Source organism: Vidua macroura, chromosome 12 (genome assembly GCF_024509145.1).
Source record: "Vidua macroura isolate BioBank_ID:100142 chromosome 12, ASM2450914v1, whole genome shotgun sequence".
NCBI lineage: Eukaryota > Metazoa > Chordata > Aves > Passeriformes > Viduidae > Vidua > Vidua macroura.
Window position 1 is genome coordinate 1,420,685 of NC_071582.1, and position 23,826 is coordinate 1,444,510.

Genomic DNA, 23,826 nt, shown 5'->3' on the forward strand with positions numbered 1-23,826 from the left:
TCTAAAAAACATCCTTCCTTCCTCAGAAAAAAAAAAAAAAATTGAGTAAAGCCAATTCAGCCAGAACCTGAGGCTTTTACTGGGATGGGGAGCTCTTGTTTGCAAGTGATTTACAGATTGTTTCCCCTGAGCAACAGAGAAGAAAAATGGGCTACTGTTGGAGAACTATAATAAGATGCCAAGAAAAAAAAATGAATCTACTACAAAATCTGTGGATAAAGCAAGCAGGAATATTGTTCTACACATGACCAAAACACATGCACCACCACACAGGCCAGAAATGGCTGCAGTACCACCAGAGCTGGGCCAGGGCCATCTCCCTGCGCTGGAATGGTCATGAAGGAGCAGCCAAATGCCAGCAGAGATGAAGGGCAAACAGCAGGGCAAGGGCAAGGCTGGACACACTGGGCACTGACCAGAGCTGTCACCCCTGGAAGTGTGCCAGGGGCCATGGATGGGGCTTGGAGCACCCTGGGAGAGTGGAAGGTGTCCCTGCCCATGGCAAGGGTGGCTCTGGAGGAGCTGTGAGATCCCTTCCACCCCAAACCAGTCTGATTCTATGAAACCAGATAGACATGTAACTTACGTCTGAATGTTCCAGAATAAAAAAGAGAACTATTAATTGTGTACAGTGGTTTTTAAAAGCTACATACCCACAGGTATAAACCTCTCAAACTCCTCTATTAGATGAAATAAAAACGTGACCCTGCTTAGTATTATTTTCCATTTTGCTTAATCATACCTTTTAGACAGGCTACCAAAGAAGTTCATAAAACACTATTCTTCATTTAAATACAAGAATTTGAAAACACTCTGATTCAGAAAGGAAAACAAAAGCGATTTTTCAATACTGCAAAGCCTAAAGCAACAAAACATAATAGTTAAAAAAAATAGTTATATATCATTTAATTGGAATGAAAACATAGTGTATTCAAGAAAATAATAATTAGCAAAATCCTGGCACCACCATGTGTCTAGACAAGAAAAATCCTTGTAAATACAGATGAAGAGCAGCAAGGGTCAGACATTAAGCTATTGCCACTTCTTTTCCCCTCAGTAGTTTCCTCTGCAAGAAATAATGGAAGCAGCACACATCTCTAGGAAAAGAGCTTGATTTCTTTCAGAAAAACAACTCCTTGCTCCTAAAATCTAAAAACCTTTCAGAACTTCCAAGTGCTGTGAACAGGACTTCCAAGTGCTGTGTGGGGTGCTGGCTGCAAAACTCACCTGGCTGGCACAGCACAGCTCTGCCTCGGGCTCCCAGCACACCCAGCCAGGGCTGATGGCTTTACCTGGGGCAGCTGCCAGCACAGGAGAGCACACAGAGCTGGGCCAGGACAGGCTCCCACTGCAGCCCCAGCCAGCTGGGCAGCCACACTCCACAGGAAGCTTTAGTCACTGGGCAGCAGCTTTTTTTAAAGGAACGTGTGTGGGCTCAAGTAGCCAGGTCTTCATATAAATCCTCACATTTTAACGCTGTCAGTCTTCAGACAACAATCACCTCTCTGCTCCCATCATGGGATTATGTTCTCATTTGATCTAAATACACTTAGAAGTTCTTTGTTGCCTTTATATAATGACAATAGAATCAGTTCTCTCCTGATAAGAAAAAACACATTTTTCGTGCAAACAACAGTTCATTAATATTCCTCCATCCTTCTTTGGAATACGTAAAATTGTAGCATGCACCTCATATAAATTAACCGAAGCCTGCCAAGTTATCTATTGCATCTGGTTTTTAGAAGAGCTTTTCACTTATTAGAAACATTCACAGACCACATGGAATGACATGATTTATATTCTGAAAGTCCCTTTAAACCATGGCATTTAAATGCCAGGAGATACAGAGAGAGCTGGGACAATGCTTCAAAGGGAGCTCTTGGGTGTATTTCTCCAAACAAACCAGGAGACAAGAAAGGCAAAGGCAAAAGGGAAAGCAGAGGGGCATAAAAGTGCCTAAAAAGTGCGTATAGCTCCTAAAATCTGTAGGAGCTACAAGTAGGAGAAAACATCTACGAGGTCCTTGCAGAGACTCCTCAGCCTAATGAAATCACCAGGTGTTGTCCTATGGCTCTTGCAGGCACCTTTTCAGTGAGGCCTTTGTGTCACACAGGCTTTAATTCAGCAAAGCAATTAGTCAGGACTACCAACATACTAATTGATTCCAGTGAAGTCAATGAAAGCAAATTGCTTACACTGTTTACATCTTTTGCTGAACTAAAAGCAAGGTGGATGTTGAGAGAGGGGACGGGAAATCAATAGCACAGAAAATGGCAGTGCAAAAGCAGAAGCTGAGAGTTTGATGGAAGCAGCCAGGCACTTAAGCAGAGAGATAATGTAGGCAGCACGCTCTTACTGCACTGGAGATAATGCTGAAAGGATGTGGGCCAGTGGGAGCACTGAAAGCTTCAGAAATATGCTGAAGATGACTTTTAGCCTGCTGCCAGTTTTACCACCTAGGTGAATTAATGTATCTACAAGAGGCCAGACAAAAGCAAAGTTACAAAAGAAGTAACCAAATGTGAACAGAACTTAATTTGCTTTTACAGGATAATCTCTGTTAGAAAACCAAGAGGTGTTTGCTGTAAGAGAAAGCTACAACTGTTTCAGCTGGAGACTAAAAAAGCCCCAAATGAAGAAAACCCAAAAGGCTGATGTGCAATGAAGCTGCCACGCAATCTGAGAAAGAACTTCATGCTTTTTCATTTTTGTATCTTTACTCACAGCAAAACTATTTTCTTTGTATGTGTCACATCCACAAATGAATTCAGCTTCCTGATGGTCTAATCCTAGCTGTCAGCTCCTGCACCAGACATGCTGGAATTATGCACAGTAAGCACTTAATGTCAAACTAGTAGGACAGTGCTCCAACACGAAGTCTGCTTTTACCTCTGAAAATGTCTCTAAAATTACAGAATGTATAGACATTACAGCAAAGAGAAAATCCCTAGAATACAGCAGCTTCTTTTTATTTCTGGCAAGATCAACTCCTACCACCCACCTGGCCCAGAGGAATCAGTGTCCATGACCATTAAGAAGTTTTTAACTTTTTGCTTACAGTCAAATTAACCAAGAAAAATCGTACTGGGTGAAGAAAAATTATACAATCATTTGCTTCAATCAGTTTCCAAAGCATTGAGGAGACACCTAAATCTGAGTTACCAATACGGACAAAATTAAAGTATTTCAAATCTTGTGATTTCTCAAGTAATAGTAAAGAAACTCTATTATCAGATTAGAATTTTATAAAAGCTTTCTTTCCAGGCAGCTACCTAATATACTGAAGAGGCTGAACACAAAATGAGTCAAAGATCAAGAGTAAGTTATCTGAGGTGTCAAGTGCATAAGGTTAAAGGTGAAATTTTATTAGGTCAAAGGTGACATAAATAAAATCTTTTATGTCAAAGAAGAAGGGTCACAGACAAGACATATATAATCTAAAGACATCACAGATGACAAGTAATAACTTTAAGTAGCACAAGTGTGTTCTCACTAGAGTTACCTTCACTGACTGAAAAATTGAAAACAGTGATAAATAAGTAACTATCACTATTACAAAGCTTCCCTGGAATATGGGTTCACATCTGTATAAAACTTTGGCATTTTTTTCTCAAGTATTTCAAAACTTGAGAATCCTTTAGTTGTGAGGTTGGCATTAACTATGCTTGCTGAATAAAGAGATACACAAAGAAGATTGCTCTGATCAGTAAAACTCCTTTCCTACTCTACATTGCTCAGATCTATCATGTCTTACTACTGCTCTTTGAAAAAAAAAAAAAAGTAATAAAAAGCAGAGAAGGCCTCAGACCTGGAAAATTTCAGGTTACAATAATGTAACTCAGAATTTTATACTTCGACTAACTGCAATACAGTCATAAATAATATACAAAATACCTAACAATGGAAGCATCCATACATTGCCAGTATGAATCTGCTATAGTAATTCTCAAGCTGTTCATTCAGTTAAAATTTCTCTCTCCTTTCTCTCCTGCATTATTCAAGAAATACATACATTTAACCTTCATCTAGGTCTTAAGTTCTCATCAAAATGTTTTGCTGAGAAACCCTGGATTTAGGCACAAAAATCAGGATCTTTGTGCCCTCTAGTGGAACTTCTGTTTCCCCAGCTGGGTGCTGAGGTAGCTGCAGGTACCTGATTCCAGAAACTGGAATTGCTCAGCTATCAATGAGATGTGAAGAGTGAGTAATGCCCAGTCATAAGGAGATCCAGTCCAGTGCTCCTCCAGATTCCTCCGAGCCAGCTGCCCACAAGAACCACACTTCAGGCACCAGTGGCCAGACAGGTACCAGCAAAGGCCAAAGAGATCCAAGAAAATGTCAATCCATACTTAGGACTGCCCACAACAGGACAGATTCTGGAAAATCTCACAGCTAGTATCTCCAGGCAAACAGGTGCAGCATGGAGATTCCCCACATATATACACCAGGTAAGCCTGGCACCTAAAATCCCAATCCAAAACCACACAACTCCCACTAACCACTGTCCAAGAGGAAGAAAGAAACTGAGAAACCAGTTTATGTACTTTTATTACAGCTAGGAAGGGGCAGGAAAGTGCAACTCCACAAACATTTATTCCTCCAGACTACTGTGCCTCTCCAGTTATCTTTTTCTGCTTTTTCAGTGATAATCACCTCTGTGGATTTCAGTACTTCAGAGACCTAACTCTCCAAAGCTTTTTTAAAAGGAAAACATGTTACAACCAGATGTAAAGAAGCTGAAAACAAAGAAAATATTTCAGTAAATAAAAACAGTAAAAGAACTGTGAAAGAAAGTGAAAAAATCAGAACTATTGGACAGTGTCATCTGAATCAGCCTGGCTGGAAATAGATTTCCAAACACAAGTTCAATGTGAATCAGTACTGAAGAACTGGCAGATATAATACAGGGGCATTCTTTTTTTTTTCTTTTTTTTTTTTTTTTTTTTTTTTTTTTTTTTTTTTTTTTTTTTTTTTTTGATGTGGTAGAACCCAAATCCTCATAAAATTGACTTAATACTGTAGTTGAATTCTGGCAGCAGCAAGAAAAATTACATGAGACAACTGACAACTACACACATGTCCTTTCTACAAAACAGTAGCCTCTTGGTATAGTATAAAATATCCTCAATGCTTCCTCAAAATCACTCTAAATGCCAACTCTTCTAAAGAAGCTACTGAAAAGCTATTATTCTTCTTAGCAATATTAATACTTCCAAAACGTTTCAAATCTTACATTTTGAAGTAATTTAGAACTACAGTTTCCAGCATTATGGACCTTGATGCACAGGATAGCACACCTCTCACCTAGAAAAGGTCTAGGAGATTTTAAGCAACAAGAAGAAACAAAGAATATTGCAGGATGGTGACAACTTTAATGTATAAGATTTTTAGGATGAAAAGATAAATGCAGTGACACGAAAAATGCCTTTAATTAACAGAAAAGCAATTAGTCACATTTTATAAAGGATCAACTTCAAATGGCAATTGCCTGCAATATGTGAATGCACTGTTTCTTCCATTTCTTTTCATTGGTAGTCTGCTATGATTCCCATGCTAACAGAAAAGTTTTGTTCAACTCCTTTTTCAAGGCTTTCATAAGCTGCTCACCTGAATGGCATTTAAAACCAGAAGTAATATAGAAAAAATAGCACAAAACTTACCACTTCTTCATCTGAAAGCTCTCGTCCTTGTATACTGCTGTTTTCTCTCACAGCTTGTTGGTGTTTTTTCCCTTTAATGTGGCTGAAAAGATACACTTCTGATGAAATCTGTAATGACAGTAACTTAATAGTTATTTTTCCTTTGCAAATTCCATACTGTATAAATAGCAGTACTTTAAACATAATGTAAAACATGCCAATTTGTCAGGGCTATGTTCAGAAATTCAAGCACAGTACTTTACTCCTCAAGCTAATTTACATAAACATCTTTTATGCAGGACTTAACAGTAAATTACAGAATGATTTGCTAGCCAGCAGTGTACCAATAAATTAAAAAATAAGTTAGGCTCTCCTCTCATTTTCACTTCAATCTAATTTCATTTATTGGAGTTTCATTCTGAAATGCAAGATCAGTGACTACTCAAGACTCCAGTCTGCTGAGCCCGAGTTTCTGTTCCAGCACTGCCTGAGGTGATCCCATGCAATCTTGCTTAATGCAGCAATTAGAGAAATAATGCTCAGTGGCATGTAAGGCTCTGATAATGCACAGTCTCTGCAAAGCAGTGAAAGCAGTTATCAATAAGAGATCTCCCAGCTCTGGCCCAGTGGCTGTGTGGCTTCTCTCCCCCACCATTCCTGGGACAGGGAAGGCAGGCACAGGCAGAGAGCCCCAGCTGAGGTTGGGACACTACAAAGCAATGTCCTTGGCTTCCAACAACAACCAAAAAATCAGACACCAAAGGGAGAGAGGAGACAAAGAGAACACTCCTTTTCCTGTCCAACACTTTCAAGCATCCAACCAAACTCAATTTGAGAACTTCTTGAGCTTGATGTGGTTTCTCTGTGAATTTCAGTCCAACAACACTTAACCAATCAGCCCCTGAACTCACAGTAAATTCAAATACCCACAGCATCTTACAATGTGTTCCCAGCTCAGCTGCCTGCTAGGTGAAGGACAGCATTCTTTACTTTGCTTTAAATCTACTTTTTAACTACCTTCTTCCATCTGATGCTCCTGAGTTCTTGCTTCTCTCAGCAGACAGCCAGGAACTGAGCACTGCCCAGAGTCTCCATTCTATCCACAACTCTACAGCTCTTTTAAATCTTCCCTAACCCACCTGATTCATGGACAGAAGCATAAGATGCACTTTTTACAAAAGCAGAGCAGGGATACAGTAAATGTTCAAATGAGTGAAGCAGAACTTGTGGCTTCATGGCTTGGGTTGGTCTTGCAATTCCAGCAGCGTCCCCTCTGCCCAACTCACCATGACATTGCACAATGAACACTGCTTCTTTCGCTCATAGGGTGTGAGCTTTGGTGCATAGTCAGTATTAGCATGTCTTCCACTGCTGAGTTCAGCTGCTTTCTCTTTTCTCTGTTCAATTTGTTCCATGTGCCTCCTAATACTTTCATCATGCTGAATGGAAAAACAAACAAAGCAACGAAGAGAAAACACATTGAATGGCAGCAAATGGAATTGAACCGTGCAAAGAAACATTGATGTATTTTTCAACCAATGTATCCTTTTACCTTCAGTTGAATCTTCTTCTGCAGTTCTTCCATGGCTTCCTGCTGAGCTGCGGTAAGAGCTGCCAACCTCTCTTCTCGATCTCTAACCAAAAGATAGTAAGTATAGGGAGCACTGGTATCAATGTAAAGCATGAATAATACTGACACATTTATGTTTGGAATGCAGAACAAGAAAACCCAAACATGAAGTTGAAGATAGTTCAGTAGAAAAGAAAAACAACAAAAAACAACTTAAGAGAGTGCGGACATTTTCATTTGAATGACTTAATAAAGATAGACACTTGAACCTTTGTAGCAGAGCCTGGATCACACCTCAGTCCCAGTCAGAGCAGTGACAGTCAAGAAGATGCCCCAAAAGAGTGATGAATGTGAAACCACAACTCCACACCTGCCACCACTTGCATTCTTCAGCCAAGGGCTGCAGTCACTGAATCAATGGGGAAGAGTGGACGACAAATTGAAAAACCCCCTTTGCAGCACTCAGGGCGGTGCTTTATAAAATGTTCAATGGTACAAATTTAAATATAGAAACTCCCAGAGAAAACTCTGACCAACAGCATCACCCTGCTGAAGAAATTTAGATTTTTTTTTTTTTTTCTGAGAAAAGAACAAGGGTGTAACCTGACTTGTAACCATGACCATTAAGCAGAAACCCGCAGGTAGAAGTTTCATCAAGAACAACTTCCTAGTGGTCAGTAAGCCAAGGGAACAACTCAGTTCTAAACAGGAAGAAAGTCAGCTACTCATGCTGTTTATGCAAACAACATTTGTAAAATGTGATGGGAGAGAAGCCTGGCAGCTCTAAAGTGCCAAAGACATAATAAAGGCTCTGGGTAAAACTGAGCTATGACGGAGTTAACCAAAGCCATCAGCCATCTTTTCAAAAAGCATTCCAAAATTAAAGGAGCCTGAGTGGCAGAACTAGAGAGCCTGACATAAGGACTATTATCCAAACTGCAGTGGATTTTGTCACGCGTGGTTTCCTGTTTGTCTGGGTTTTTAAACAGAAATCTGATAGAAAAAACCAAGATCAGTTCCATAAATGCAGAAGTAACATTTTTAAAACAAAAAGCCACAGAAAATATAAAAGAAAGGAAAGATAGGAAAGAAGACAGCAGAGGAAGCAAATCAAATGATAAACACTAAAAATTGTTCTTTCAGAGAGAAAAAGTGAACTCTTCCAATCACCGTGGGCGTGAGAGGGGTGGGGAGGAGATTATAGATGAGAAGCATTAGGTACTTCATGTGTTATCATCCCTGAGGTACAGAAAGGAAAACTGAACTACAAGCTTATTTTAGTAGCTTCTTTCAGTCTGCATTTTTACATATTTGTTTAATGCTACAAACTACAACAGATTATTACCATTTCATACTTTGGGCTAATAATGTTTTGTCTTTGAAACAAAATTTTCAAGTTTCCATTTATAGAGCATCAACACAACTCCTGCACAAGCCCTTCTGAAAAACATTCTTTTTCCATGGTTTGGGTACTTTATACCCAGTTTTATGATTTCTATTGACAAGAACAACATTTTCTGTATTGTGGATTTCAACCCTCTGGAATATAAAATATTTTGAAATTACAACTAAAACTTTACTGGAAACAAGTTAAGACCAGAGGGGCTTTTGAAGTCAGTTTTAAGTACACTATTCCATTCATACAGATGTTTTAATCACCAACAGATGCACACGGTAAAGCTTATACTGAAGAAACTTTAAGCAGATACTGCAAAAATTGCTCATTCCAGCCAATATTAAATCTTCAGGATACAAGCCAAATCCTAGCTGCAGGAAAAAACCCAACAAAACACCAAATGATACCTCCAAGGTTCCAAAACACACTGCAATCCAGGATGGAAGGGACAGGACAGCCAGATTCCTGTCAAGCCCATCCCCTCCCTGAGCTTCAAACCCAGGACACTGAGGCCTCCCCTCACTCTGCTGTGTTAGAGAAACCTCAGAACTGTTCTTAGGGAGATGTAATGACTGACAGAACAGAATCACCACATTGTAAGGCACTGCACACATTCTTTCCTACTTTTTCCCAAAATTATAAAAAAAAAAAAAAATCTCTTTTGTAATTAGGCAAAGAAAAAAAAAAAGAAAAACAAGTGCAAGCATGGTACTGCAATATCAAGTACAAAGGGTTTAAAAACTGAGTGTTAGAGCAACAAACACAGAAATTTGCTGACACACAATAGCAACAGAAGGCAAATGGAAACTGCTTCTCGTCACAACTCATAAGGAAATTAATGGGGTAACAAAGCAACAAAGGGATGGGGCAGATTTAACACTGATTAAACTCAAAGAGCAAGGAATTTTATGCTTGAAGATTTTCAACAGGACCTAACTGTAGAAGGCCTTAGAAGACAAAGATGTCAGTAGGGCAATTATCGGCCATTTGCTTACTTTGGGGTTTCCTCAAATTTCAGAAAGATGTAGAAGCCTTACACATGCAGGGTCTATCTTCCCAAAAGAACATCACCAAATTCTCCATTAGTTCTAATGTTCCTCGAGTATTTGTAAATGAGAATAAGATCCTGAAGGATCCCTTCCAACTCACTCAGTCTCAGGTGATTTTGGCTCAATACACAGAGGAAAGGTCCATGAAGCCCCAGCAAAGGCTACAGATCTTGCCCAGAATTCATTACACATCTAATGGAAAGATGAATCTCTTTATGATGTCACTCAGGGCTTCAGAAGATGAAAGGTGATCAATGCATTTCTGAATATTTTACTTGGGGAAAAAAAATCCTCCTCATGACAATTTTGAAGAAAACAAGCCATGACATTAAAAACATGTCAAGAACCATTAGTAAACACCCATCACAGAAAAAAACTTAACTTTTACCAAGGTTTTAAGAAATGCTTGTGGCAGGGGAACTGCAGGAAAAGAGGGAGAAATAGGAGGTGAATACAAAGAGAATTTGGTAAATTGAACAAGCAGAATGTACCAGACTGGATCAGATTGGAAAGTAAACCTGTCTTGCAGACCAACATTCATTCTCCCTGCACCTCAAAGGAAGAGAGAGAAGAGTCCATGTGAAGTCCCCTTTATGAACTTTTAATTATGGGCAAAACTATAAACCAAGTAGTTCACAGGCAGCAGAATCAATGAAGCCTGATTTCCTGGCTGTGTCCTTCACAAGTGTAATCTTTGGTGTCTACAACAATGTGGAATCAAATTGATGCCAGTAAGTCCAAAAGTTTCTGGAGAGTGGAGAAAATGGAGAGCATGGGTACATCAATCTTATTTCCTTTGAAAACTAAGGTGAAATATGAAAAAGGCAAATTATTACAAGGTCTTGTCTGCAATAAAACTAAGACAAATATAATAAAATATGGCCTTACAACTTACATTGTGCATGTATGTAAGGAATACAAAAACGTACTACAGAATTTATGATGACTCACCAGATTTCTTCTTTCAAGCCATTCATCAAGCATCCTTATTAATGATACTTTTTAAAATCCTAAGCCTTACAAGCCAGGAAGGTACTGCTGTTGCAGAGAAGGTACAGTTTGCTGGGGAGTATAATGGTGACGGGAACCAAAGAAATGATTGCCAAGTTACCTGGCCCTCTCCCGTGCTGCATCTTCTCGTGCTTTCTCCTTCTCTTGCCTCTGCTGTTCAATCCGTGCTTCCTGCTCCTTCCTCTTCATCAGCAGCTCCTCCACCCGGGCCTGCCGCTCCGCTTCCAGGGCTCTCTTGCGCTCCTAGCCAGGGAAAAGCGAATCCTCGTTGCTCTTTTAGGCATGAAACACACAGGAGTTAAGAGACTCTGTACTTTAACGTCTGCAGAGCCAAACTGAAACACAAACGTGTATTTCACTGTGCCCTGCAGCTGCAGACCCATCCCACCTGAACTGCCTCGTCCCGCGCCTGCTTCTCCTCCTGCCTTCGCTGACGCTCCTCCTGCAGCTCGTTCAAGCGCTGTTCGTATTCCTTCAGCTTGTTCAGCACGTCGTGGCGCTTGTTCTGAGCTTCCAAGGTGTTTATGAAAGCAATTTCATTGACCTGAAAACAATCAGAAAGTGTAAGAAAAGACCCAAGAAGTTGAAATAGCTTTCACCTTGGGGAATTTCATCCATTTGTTAATTATCCACTTGTTAATCAAACTGGTGGGACATTTCTCTAGAATGGGTTGGAAAACCATCAACTTGAGAGTAAGTCTTTAGGTTTTGTAATGATTTTTTATTGTTTTGTTTGTTTTAAACAAGACAGCCCATGGAATATAAAAAGAAAATTTGAATTGCATCAGAGAAACAAGAAACTTTGGGTAAAATACAAAAAAGTTCTCTCAATTCTGTCAGCATCGAGACTTCATCAGTCCATTCTCTCAGTCGCAAAATGTGTAATATTCAATCCCAGATGGATAAATCAGTAAAATACACAAGTGCTAGTAGAATCCAACAAGGCTTTTGAGCTAACTTTAAATACATGTGAAATTACTGGTCAAAAAAGTGAAAGTATACACAGAATGAAGAAGAAAAAAGTGAACAGGCTCATGGTCTAATATTTCTTATTCATATAGCCTGTTTCATGAACATGTATTATCTTTTTCAGCCACAGGACAGTGCAATACATACAAACAAAAAAATAATAAGAAAAGGTTAGCTTAAAAGAACTTTAACGTGTACACTAAATAAAACAGGTAAAGAGAACACAAATGGACAGACAAAACAGATCATGAAAAAGGGGGGTAGGATCATGTTTGTAACTTTGTTTACTGACTAGAATCCATTTACAGGATGGCTTTTACAGGTCAGTAAACAAGCAAGCACTGGGAATTTAGATAACCAACTGGGCAGCAACAGTTACCATGGTCTGCAGCTATCCTACCCATCAGCTATTTATCTAAAGCCTTCTGGCCCAATTAACCTTGATTTCCAGAAAACAAGAACCTCATGAGGCAGCAGATCCCACACACTTAAACGCACACAACATTTGAAACATCTGCTTATCTGGGAAACTATGGCAAGTGTGATTCAGTTAATATAATTACAGAAGTCACACTGGTGTAATGGAATAGTAATCAATGCACGGCAGACTGAATTAGGTAGTCTAGAAATCCTTTTAATCCAAGAGAGAAACAGCAACTAAGTAAAAAAGTGCAATCAGTTTTGTTGTGCTTACCTTGAAACACAAATGACCAGCTGCATCAATCACAGCTGAGATACATGCTCATCACAGAATGAAACAGTTTCAAGGAGATGCATGTATCTTCACTTGGGAAAAACAGACTTTAAAATAAAATACTTCATTTCTTTTATGCTGCTTTTGGCTGGGATAGAGTTAATTCTCTTTGCAGTAGCTAGGATGGGACTATGTTTCGGATTTGTGCTTGAAACTATGCTGACAACACAGGGATGTTTTAATTACTGTTGAGCAGGGCTCGCACAGTATCAAGGCCAAGGGACCAAAGGGATATCTGAGACCACAGGACATCATTGCAGCAACAAAACTGGGGGGAGGATGGTGTGGGGCCACCGCTCGGGGACTGGCAATTGTTTCCTTTTGCTTCACTTGTCTTTCTTTATCATTTATCTCTCTTCGTTAAATTCCTTTTTCTTAAAATTGATTTTTCCCCACACAGTTATTACACTGTTTCTACATCAATCCATGAGATTTCCTACCTTTACTCTTTTGATTCTCTCCCCCCACCCATCCCATGGGAGGAACAAAAGCAGCAAGACAATGATCAGTTCTTTCTTTCAACCCATTTTTTCTCTCCCACACCAAACCACCATGATGTCTAATAACAGCTAATTAATTTTAAGTCATATTAGAGAAAAGTGCACCATTTAGACATCAGCATTTATCTGCTTCATGGCTCACGTGTTCCTATCTAACCTGCACTGTCCTGCACAAACTACTTCAGAGCGCTCTGAGGTACAACATTTACAAAAGCATAGCTATAAAATAGTTCCTTTGAAAACAAAGTCACTCACCTTAGCTTCTTCCTCTTGTGCTTTTTTTACAATTGCTTGTAGCTGCACTTCACGTTTGAATTCTGCATGGAGTAACTTCTCCTCCATCATCCTGCGCCTTTGATCTAACAATTCTTCTTTCCATTTCCTCACATCTTTCTCCTACACACAAGGAGTCAATTCATTACTAATACAGCATCTGACAACAGGGCCTGAGTTTTTCTCAGGATTTTCTAATCTTTGAAGGTTTCTTCAAAGTAACCAAATACTTTCATGCCCTACAGAAAGCCTGCCTTAAGTTTAACTCGAAATACACTGCTTCAGTTTGGTGAGTTTTACCATTCCTGTTGAATACATGCAACACATTTCTCCTCCTGTCATACTGAGGAGATTGTCTGAATCTGAGATTGTCTCCTATAAAATAGTCAAGAAGTTCATGATTTGAAATAATATTTTATTTAATTGCTGTGATGCACAAGTCAGCTGTGAAAACTATGAAAACTCAGACTCAGATGACAATTTCATTTCATCACTAGTTTGAATCTCTAATACGCCTACTATGTGGGAAAAAATCCTTTCCTGAAAGGCAGCAGAGCAGCCCTTTATATCACAGAAAGCTTACCCTCTCCATTAATTTCTGAAGCTTCAGTGTCTTCTCTTCACGTAACTTTTCTCTCAGCTGTTGAGCTTTCATTTGTTTCTCCTCATGCTTCTTTTTGGATTCTGCTATTGTTCTTTTAATAAAAGCAAAGAAGAGCAAAAGCAAGTTAGACGAAATTAACTGACAATGTAGCAAACATTTCTATGCCATTTCACTAAGAAAACAAATAGGCCACTGGAGGGCAATTGTTTCCAGTAAATGTGAATACTGTTCTTCTAGACTTCTTTAGACAATGAAGTACGAGCCTACTCATGAAAAAAGAATAGAGCACTGTAGCACTTTCCACCCAGAGACTCAAAGAGAGTCGGTTTTTGAAGTTCCCAGCAGCCACGAGCTGGGCTGCCTGGCTGAGCCAGGCAGGCACCAGGTGCAGCACCTCTTGCGCGAGGGTGAGGAGAGTTTCTCGTGCATGTGGATCCCGTGGCCGGGGGGACGCGCGGGCTCCTCCTCCACTCTGTCTCCCCAGGAGTTGCTCTGGCGCCACGACTCACGAGCTGTACGGATAAAAACAAAGGGGGGGGAAATTTAAACACACTTTTCTACAAGGAATGCCAATAATTGGTTTCTCTAGTTCTCTCTCAGATGAGTTTCCTTGGGCCTAGATGCAAATACAGACCGAAGCATCCTTAATACCTGTCCTTTTTTAATGCTTAATGATTTTACTACACTTTTAGCCAGATGATAATATAAAACAGGATTGAAAACTGTAAAATTATAAATGAGAGAGGCAGAAAGAGAGCTGAAGAACAATGAGACACTGAGAGAGTTTGAACACAAAGTCCATCTTTCCTCAGGAAACAATAGAGAAAATAAGATTACATTAGAATGTGTCAGGCAAACTTCTAAAGCCTTAACTGGCCATGAATAAAACAGGCATTTTTCTATATTTTAGCTGTCAATTTCCATGTAAGCACAGTAATATATAAAAATTTACCTTCATAATCTGCCAGAACATCATTCCAGTCCATAGACAAACCACAGAAGGATATGTTTCCATTGCCCATATTAGCCTGAAATTTAGTATGAACGAGACAGTAAAAACATAAACCTGAACTCGCAGGTGCACACACACATTAAACAGTGCCAACTCAGCAATATTCAGCAATGTTTCCAAACAGAACTGGCCACCCCAAAGGTCGATGCTGCTCCTGCTGTGACAGTAAAAATGAAGACTTTTGCTTCATCTACTCTTCCACAGTAGCAATGAATGTCACAAACCTCAGCTCCCCCTGTTTTGCACCCAGAAATAAGCAGCAGGACATTGACTGCAAGCTCAGAGGGCTCTGTACCACTCAGCAGCACAGTGCTGCTGAGTTTAGTAAGACCAAATACCCCTCAGCGTGGGATAATTATTACATGGCACTATTTCACATGTCAAACAGGCTACTTCAACACCAAAACAAACACTAACAAATTCTATATTCATTCTCCACTGACAACAGAGCTTTAATCTGGGTACAGTAAAACGGACACTCACAGAGAAGTCACTGTCATTGTCAGTCTCAATGTTAATGTCATTGTTTTCCTCTGCCTCAATCTCTCTGGTTAACTGCTCCTCCTCTGCAATAGCACTGGCAATGGCTTCTTCATTTGCCTTCTCCAGCCGATCTGCTAATTCTTCTTTCTTAGCCAGGACTTCTGCCATGGACTGGAGGAAACATGACACCAGAAAAATAACCAGAATCGGTAACAGGCACAAAAAGGAGGATTCCGCGTAGTTAACATGAATTGTATGATATTTTGTTCAACTTCTCTTTACTTACAGTTTTTTTTACTGATCTATTTTGTGAAGGTAGCTGAAAATACAAACCCCACTAAAAGTGTTAGCAACTATTAACTCATTTAGTAACTACACGAAATATGAAATTAATTATTCACATAATTAAAAAAGTTATTCTACCAACCCTGCCATTAAAAGCACAAAGACACTTCTCCTGCAATTACTGTTTTAAATACTTACTCTCAGGAACTAAGCAAGGCATACTCTGAGACATGAGTGCACGCCATGCTGTCACCTCTACAAAAGGAACCATGCTCCAAAGTATTATTTAAAGATGGAAATGATCTGCATGAACTGTATCTGGAAACTTCACCACAGTTAATATGATGGGATCTCAGGCTGTACTTGTTTTCCAACATGAATGACAAAAAAGTGGGGCAGAAATGTAAGCCTGGATATGCTGATTGTCTTTCCTTCTCTAGTGTCCAGCATTAACCAGACCACTTCCACTCCAGTACCAAACAATGTACCACAATACACAAAATGGTGCTTCGGTCTAATCTGAAGCAGTAAAAAGCTTCCAAAAGACACAGATCCCACCAAACTGGCAGCATCCTGAACTGTTAATAACTGAGCATCTGAAACAATGTTAGTGGGTGAGATGCCTGAAATCTGCTCTAAAAGCAAAGAGGTACTTGACTCAGAAATTACCTAGCAGGACTTCAGTTTGCAGAAGTAAAAGAGAAAGTGATTTACAGGAAAACTTCAGCAAACCAGAATATTAATCTAGTTTCTGACAAAACAAAAGCAAACCAAAACAAACACATACCCCTAAAAATCCTAAACAAAACAAAGCACCTGAAAGTATACCCTGGATTTTCTGTAATATTACTGCAACTCTCCACTCAGAGAATCCCACTGAAGCAGACACACCCTGAGACCTGCAGAATTCTCTGGACAGGAAAGGTCATTCTTTTTGGGAAGCCAGATAAAAACAGAAAACTGAGTTTTTTGGTTTTTGTTTTTTTGCTTTAAGAATGGCATTCCTTCAAATTGCTTGTTGTAAGGGAAGACCCAGCATAGCAGCTCAGCAAGTCTTAAAAGGCACAGGTCTGACTTTATTTCTAACAGAATTTTGATACCCCATGTGTTTCCAGTTTGAATGATGAGCAGAACTGAAGTAAGACTTTAACGAGAGTGTGACTTAAAATGACTGCTAGTGGAAGGAAATGAAAAATTAGCACAAACATTATTAAAAGAAGTAATGAGAGCAGAGATCTATTTATTCCAAATAACACATTTCTATCCTTCTAGCTTAAGTTCCGAAACTTTACCAGAATTAAATTCTACAACAAAAAATATCTGTGCAACAATTAATTTATTTTTCCTAGAGTAAGTACCTCACAGATTTTTCTACAGTTTTTACATAAGGCTAACAGTAAACACTGTGCAACACAGACCAAGAAATTAGATCTATTATTCACTCACAAATCTTATGAGGTTTCTTACCAATCTGGCAGCACTCACATTTGAAATATCTGTGGGATCCATTTCAGTTTCAGATTTAGCTTTTTCTGTTCGATGCCAGTCTGTACAGCCAGTGCTCTGGGGGGAAGCTTCATTCACCTGCAGAGTTTCTGAACTGCAGTCAGTACTGGTGAGAGCTGGAGGCATCTCAGGAGCCGGTTCTAAGAAATCCCCTTGCAAGGCTGTGCCAGTGCTCCCATTGGCTTCCGAGGCTGTGAACTAACAAGAGGCATTTGCAAAACTAACAAAATGGAACATACTGATTTTTAAAGAGTCAAATTTTAAGGAAATACTTGGCAACAACAGTGAGTGATGAAAATAACTTCACTTATTTCAGGTGCTCATTACCTCGCAAAAGTTGGATCTTTCTACCTGAAATCTATGTGTGAGATACGTTGAATGCTGACTTTTTGGAAAACATGGAAAAGTTGTCCACAGCATCAGAATTTTAACTAGCCTATTTGTGCTGACATCTTACTGCATTTCCATAAATGTAACTCAAATAACCATTATTTTAACAGCCTTTCCCAATCTGGTTAAGTTCATAAAAGCTGTAGCAAACACCACCTTTAGAAAATGCTCTGAAGAAAAGTTACAAAATTTAAGGTTAGAAAATGGTTCAAAATGATGTACTGACCTGAGTCTTCTCAGTAAGGGGACCCTCAGAGTGATGTAAAGGATCCTTCTGCACCAGCTCTGTGCTTTCAGATCCAGCACTGCCAATGACTGAGCTCCCATGCTTGTTTTCTGCTGGTGGTGAAATTACGTTTTCTTTGTCACTGTCACCTCTGGACTTCAGTGTTTCTGCAGCTACAGGAGCTTTTGCAGCCAAAGCTGTGGATCGAGATCGAATGGGCCTTCCACGCTGAACGGTTTCCCAGCCCTCTGCATCCTTCCGATCTACGTGAGAAAAACACCCCATTCTAGAGAGGAACACTTAGAAACAGAAGCGTTAGAAACAACTATTTTATTACAGTATTACACAAACTGTGGGAGAAAAATGTTCTCTTTAAAAATCAATACCAAAAAAAAAATCAATGAGACATTCTTCAGCAAAGCTTTTTACTTCAAGGAATGCTATTGGTATTACAGACACTGGACAACTCCATTCATGGGACTCATTCTGTAACTGCAGAGTGAAGCTACTCAGGCACAAAAAGGTGTGGGAAAAAGCAATGTGCACTTAAACTTGCCATGCTTTTTCCTTGCTATTTCATGAGATGGTAAAGCACAACAAAGCAACCACATCTGCTCTTCTTTGCAGCAAGAGTAATGTCAGAGGCCTTTTGTGAAAGTGCAAGTACAGACAAAATAGCACAACTTAGCATGGAAAGCAGAAATGTGGCTCACTGTCTTTACTATTCTGCCAGTGCTTTCTTTACTTCTTCTATTTGTTTCACTCTGGTAACAAAAACACACTAATTAGTGTCAGCTTTTAAATAACTGCTTTTCCTGGATTCCAGGAAATAGCAAAATATTACTACAATGGGACTGCAAACTGAAGGAGAAAATAGAAAAGCAATTTTCTTCAATTTACTTTGATTTCTATATAGCTGTTACATACAAGTTTCTAATCAACATTTCTGATATCTGATATTGGTATGTACTTGAAAGCCATTTAAACTTGCCTTTGTCTGCCTGAAGCATCATGTCCTAGGTGTCCAAATCTACCAGATTTGTAGATTTCAAGGTGAAGCCCTCCTTCTCCATATGTAACATTTTTGTGGCCAGCAATTAATAGCAGCATGTAATTTCCCACATATCTTGAATCAACTGTAAGTGATTTTTTGAAGCCTGACAGTACAACTCAGAAGTGTGAAAGGTAAGCTCAGGCCTATCAATGTGCTGAACAAAAATTCTTGCAAAAAACTCGAGAACTAACTTCTTGTATTTTGTCCAACATACTTCTGGCAAAAGCTGCTTTAAGATTGTTCACATGAAAGGAGGAGAAGGGTGTAGGAGATGACTTTTACCTAGAGGAGTAGAGATGCAAAAAATCCCAACACTGTTTTACAGAGGGTAATAATCTAGAATACAAGTTGTATAAAAAATTAATTCTCTGGGTATTTCTAAAGCTTTTACTAACAAAGATAGTCATATAGCCTGGGCATAAAGACCAGACCTGGAGCTCAAACGTTAAGGTTTGACATATGAACTGGAGTAATCAGCCTTTAGGTGCACTTGAACTGCTGTCCAACAGCAGCAGTAACCAGTAAACTGGAAATGAGCCAAAACCAGAACTAATGGCACTTTCATCCTTTGCTGCTCTTGGCATCCAGCATTTTACAAACACTGCTCATTTAACTGTTAGGTTCCTTTAACATCTCAGGATGAAACACAGCAGCCTAGCCCAACAGCTGGTGTAATTCCTGAGTTACCAGTGAATTTGCCAGGACTGTACTGGAATTTATCTTTGCTGAGCAGCTCATGCAACAGTTGCTTTTATGTAACTATATAACTGTTCACAAACCTTAATGATATTGGTAATGACAGATGCAAAACAATAATTTGGTATTTTACCATTGAGACTGTTTCACTGTAGAAAAATGACTGTGTATTTTAAAGTAAACAAAATTCCCAAACTGTGAATGGATGTGGCTGATCTCTTCAGATCACTGCTGGTACCAGTGTCTGCAAAAAGCCCTTCTGTGTTCCTGCCCCTCACGTGCATTTGCACACATTTCAGTGTGTCCCACTGACCAGAACAGCAGTCAGAAAAACACCAATTACATTTTCATTTGCCACAGACTTCCCATTTGACCCCTGTCAGCAACTTTGGCCTTCTTTTCATTTCTTCATCTTCATATAGAAAAAAAATATTACCTACAGGACCTAGTGATGGGAACATATTGCCCTCTCAGGTACAATCTTAACTCCAGCCATTCTCCAGGGAACGGGGTTTAATTCCCCAGGAATCACAACCAGATTTACTGCAGAAAGCTCACAGCCTGTGCAGCATCTGGCTCTGCACCCCGTGGGACAAGGACTGCTCAGGCCCCTTGTCTCCCACCCCACCCACTTTAGTAACTGACCGGACCACAAAGACTCTGCCGCACCTGGCTCAGGACACAATCTGGCCAAGAAATTTCCCTGGCAAGTAACAGACAGAGAAGAAGAACTGCTAAAATCAACCAAAAAACCACCACTGCTTTAATGCAGCAACTTTTGGGTTGCAATTCTTTCTGCTTGCCATTTGCAAAACAAGATTGTTGAAACGCTTTACTTCTATTTGTTTTGAAAATTGAAGTTACCTTTTACATAAAAGCATCTTTTCTACATTAAATGGATCAGAAGATACCCTTTTGTTGTATCTACTATCTAAACATCATTTTACTAACACCTAGATAATAAGATATATTAATCATATGAATGTATCTTGATAATCGTACTAATATCTTTTACTAATATCTACTAAAGTTTATTCTACCAAAAAAGAATATTCTTGCCTGCCTTGCCTAGTTGTTCTTTGTCTCGTGGCATATTTCTTAGTAGTCTAAAATGACAGAATGAATCAGAATAAAATTATTCAGAGCACAGGAAAACCATAATCACACTTAATAAAGTAAGAATTAATCATTTCATAAAAGCCATACATCTTCAATTTTTCATTTGCATTTGTTCGCTGTCAGATTCATATTTATTACCCAAGACTCAACCAAGCATTTTAATAGCCCAGGAATACTTGCATTTGAAAGAATATTGTTTGGTGAATTCTTTAAAGACAAAGCTGTTTTTAATGCATGGATGTATTCAGACTCCTGACCTACCTGGAGTCACTTGAACAGTGTGATGCCACCTGACAATTACAGTGCACCAGAAGATTCTGTTCATTTTAATTCACCGAGCAGTTTAGGATTCAGTCACTTCCAGGCAGGTTTTTAACTAAGAGTTTGCAAAGCTAATATGTTTATTGACATTAGATCACACCTAATGAGAGACAAAGTTAATCCTCAGTAAGGCATCAGTCTTCCTCCGTATTTTTCCCCTCTGTCTGGAATTCTTATAGCCCAGTAGCCATCTCCACAGGCTACATATCACATGCTGGGTTTGATTACTCCCAGAGCTTTGTTAATGAATAATTCATTTGCCTACCCTGATCATTCTCTAGTTTCACGTGAACTTGGCTGTCCCTGCCTGCTCTTGTGTTACATGGACGTGACAAGCCATCTGTCATCTCGGGGCCCTCCCAGCCTCCAGGCTCTTGGGAAGTTGCTCCATCTGGAAGAATTGGCCAAGGGGCTCACTGGAAACACCACAAAAAGAAATCCACGCACCTTTGTGCAAGCTTTGGGGGCTCTACCTCAGGAGATTCACGGCCCTTCCAAAAATTTTACTTGCCAGTAACATCCTGCCCAAACCTCCACATAAATAAACTTCAGCCCCATCTGAGCCCAAACCAGGACAGCTGCCTGAGAGGGCTGGACATCCTGCAAGATCTCCAGTCTTAGGTACATTACAGAGAACATCTATTCACAGCTATGGACATGAGCAATTCATACAAGAAAGATGATAGTAATACTAATAACAATAAAACCCAACCAGACTTCAAGTATGGCAACAGAAAAAAATTTAGTACTTCTCAGAAGTTCACATGTTCTACATTGTTCTTTGTCCTAAATCCTGTAATAACAATTATTTTAATTCTAAGCACCTATTTCCGTTTCTAATACACTGTCTAAACTTGTATAACTCAGCTCACTTTTTACCACAGGCACCAGGGAATTCAAAAGCAGAAATTGCTCAGACAGTAAGAACAGACTACATTTCATATTGCAAAAAACACTCAAGCATGAAAGACTTAATTTTTTAAAATTCATTAAAATATTGAGAGTAACAGTAAGTTTAATGAGGGAAATGAGATAAGATGATTTAACCTCATTTAATTATGCATTCAGAAAAGGAAAGATTAAAGAACTGTATGGAAAAATAATGCATTTTCTTTCTCTCTAAGGGCTTACTTAGTTAAATTTGGAAATTGCATCAACCATGAAACAGATACAGTATCACACCACTCATCCACATGACAAAACCACTGTGAGACCTAATGACAATGCTGTTGGAAATCTCTGGAGAAAAAGTGTCTGGGGAAATCCTGTGGCTGTAAGGCCCAGCTGGGCTTTGGGTGGGCAAGGGAGCATTGCAGGAGGCAGGGAGAATCCTTCCCCCAAGGCCCACATGCCCCAAACAGCTGGGAGTGCATTAGCTGGGCAAGGGGCAGAGCACATGACACACGAGCCTCAGAGCTGCTTCAATAATGCATGGGAAGAGCCCCTGGGGCTCCATTCACATAAACTTCACAGATTTTCTTCTGTTTTCATCACTGGGGATAACTGGATCTTACCAAAGTGATTCCACCTCCCACACACAGGACAACATGCTCCTACAGAGAACTTGATTTGTTAAAAACAGAACAATTCAGCCATAAGCACATGACTGAAATTCTCCAATGCTCAATGTCAGCAATTAGAGATTCCTAAGAATAAACAAAGTCTAGAGGAATGACTGTTATTTCTTAAAATGAAATGTTTCAAGTCTGCATTACATCGTACATTTGATCTGAAGGTTACTGAACACTTGTAGCCAGTACTACAGGACCTAAGGGACTTCTCTCTTTTTGGAGCTCATCAGCTGAAAGTAACATTCAATAAAACACAGTACAACACTGATTCTTCAGCCCTCTAAAAGCCTCTGAAAGTAACAAAAGGATAAAGTCCTTTGTTTTCCTCTCAGCATCTTAAAATGCGTTATCCATATTGAAATACAGATCACTTTTATTCCCTGTGTAGCTAATAACAATCTCCATATGCACAAGAACACCTAATAAAGAGATTTTAGCAACAGCTTGGAGCCTGTCACTCTACTATGAGTGATAATCACCAGAAAAAGCTTTTGTTACTCGTAACTTCAACTACTGGTCTATCTCAAAAGTGGAATTACACATCAATTACAGTGCTGAAAACTCAGCCACACAGCTCCTGCTCTCTAAGCAGCTCACTGCAACTGTTCACAGTAAGCTATTCCCTCATGCCAGCAGCAGCCATGGATCCCCCTTCCAACCACCACCCTTGGAGTATGGCTTTGATGGCTCTGCTGGAAAAGGTGTTTTACTTCCATAATATGCCACAAGTCTGCAAGTCACCATACATGGCTTCTACTACTCCCAGGTTGAACATACAACTATCTTAAATTAATACATGCACTTCCTGGAATGCTTTTTTAGTAAAAATAAATAAATAAATAAAAGTGCACTTTCCATTTTCTTTCAGAATATCCATTTCTACATCCTGCCTGATAGTTTTGCAGAAAGTCATCTGAGACCACACATGAAGAAAATAAATTTTAAAAAATGCATTTCTGAAGACAATCTCAGAGATCCAGTGCAAAGAAACTAATTTTATAAACCAAAGTGTAGTTTTTTATGTCTGCAACTAAACCAATCTCTTCTAGAACTAAAGATCCTGAATCAAGCATTCTCCAAGGAGCATCTTTAGAGAAGAAAATCATAACTAAATGTGGCAACTCTCATCTTCCAAGGAAAAATCAATTGTTACTTCAGCATAGTTCTAACAGCTTGCTGTCCCAGGACATATAAACCTATCTTGAGCTCTTCCCAGATTCCTGGACATGCATTATTCTTTATATGTTCAGCCATCCCAACTTGCAGTCAGTTAGATTGGCAGTTTGTGACCAAAGACCTTTTGCCTCTTGGGATGTTATAAACTGGTTTTAACAGATCAAGTTCTAGTTTGTGAAAATACAGCAGAATGTTACCTACATATGAAAACACACTTTCGTC

At 39.4% G+C, this 23,826-nt stretch overlaps 1 protein-coding gene across 8 annotated transcripts in view; it reads right to left on the minus strand.

The window, feature by feature from the left end:
- Window positions 1-23,826, minus strand: part of SCAPER (S-phase cyclin A associated protein in the ER) — a 137,511-nt gene that overhangs the window by 88,589 nt on the left and 25,096 nt on the right. For all 8 annotated transcript variants that reach the window (XM_053988573.1, XM_053988574.1, XM_053988576.1 and 5 more), the window contains exons 9-20: window positions 17,668-17,930; window positions 17,031-17,249; window positions 15,261-15,431; window positions 14,718-14,793; window positions 14,160-14,277; window positions 13,745-13,856; window positions 13,144-13,284; window positions 11,054-11,209; window positions 10,766-10,908; window positions 7,192-7,273; window positions 6,926-7,078; window positions 5,661-5,768 (exon numbers count right to left, since the gene is read on the minus strand). In XM_053988573.1, the coding sequence (XP_053844548.1) occupies window positions 5,661-5,768; window positions 6,926-7,078; window positions 7,192-7,273; window positions 10,766-10,908; window positions 11,054-11,209; window positions 13,144-13,284; window positions 13,745-13,856; window positions 14,160-14,277; window positions 14,718-14,793; window positions 15,261-15,431; window positions 17,031-17,249; window positions 17,668-17,930 (1,742 nt within the window). The remainder of the gene's footprint in view (window positions 1-5,660; window positions 5,769-6,925; window positions 7,079-7,191; window positions 7,274-10,765; window positions 10,909-11,053; window positions 11,210-13,143; window positions 13,285-13,744; window positions 13,857-14,159; window positions 14,278-14,717; window positions 14,794-15,260; window positions 15,432-17,030; window positions 17,250-17,667; window positions 17,931-23,826) is intronic.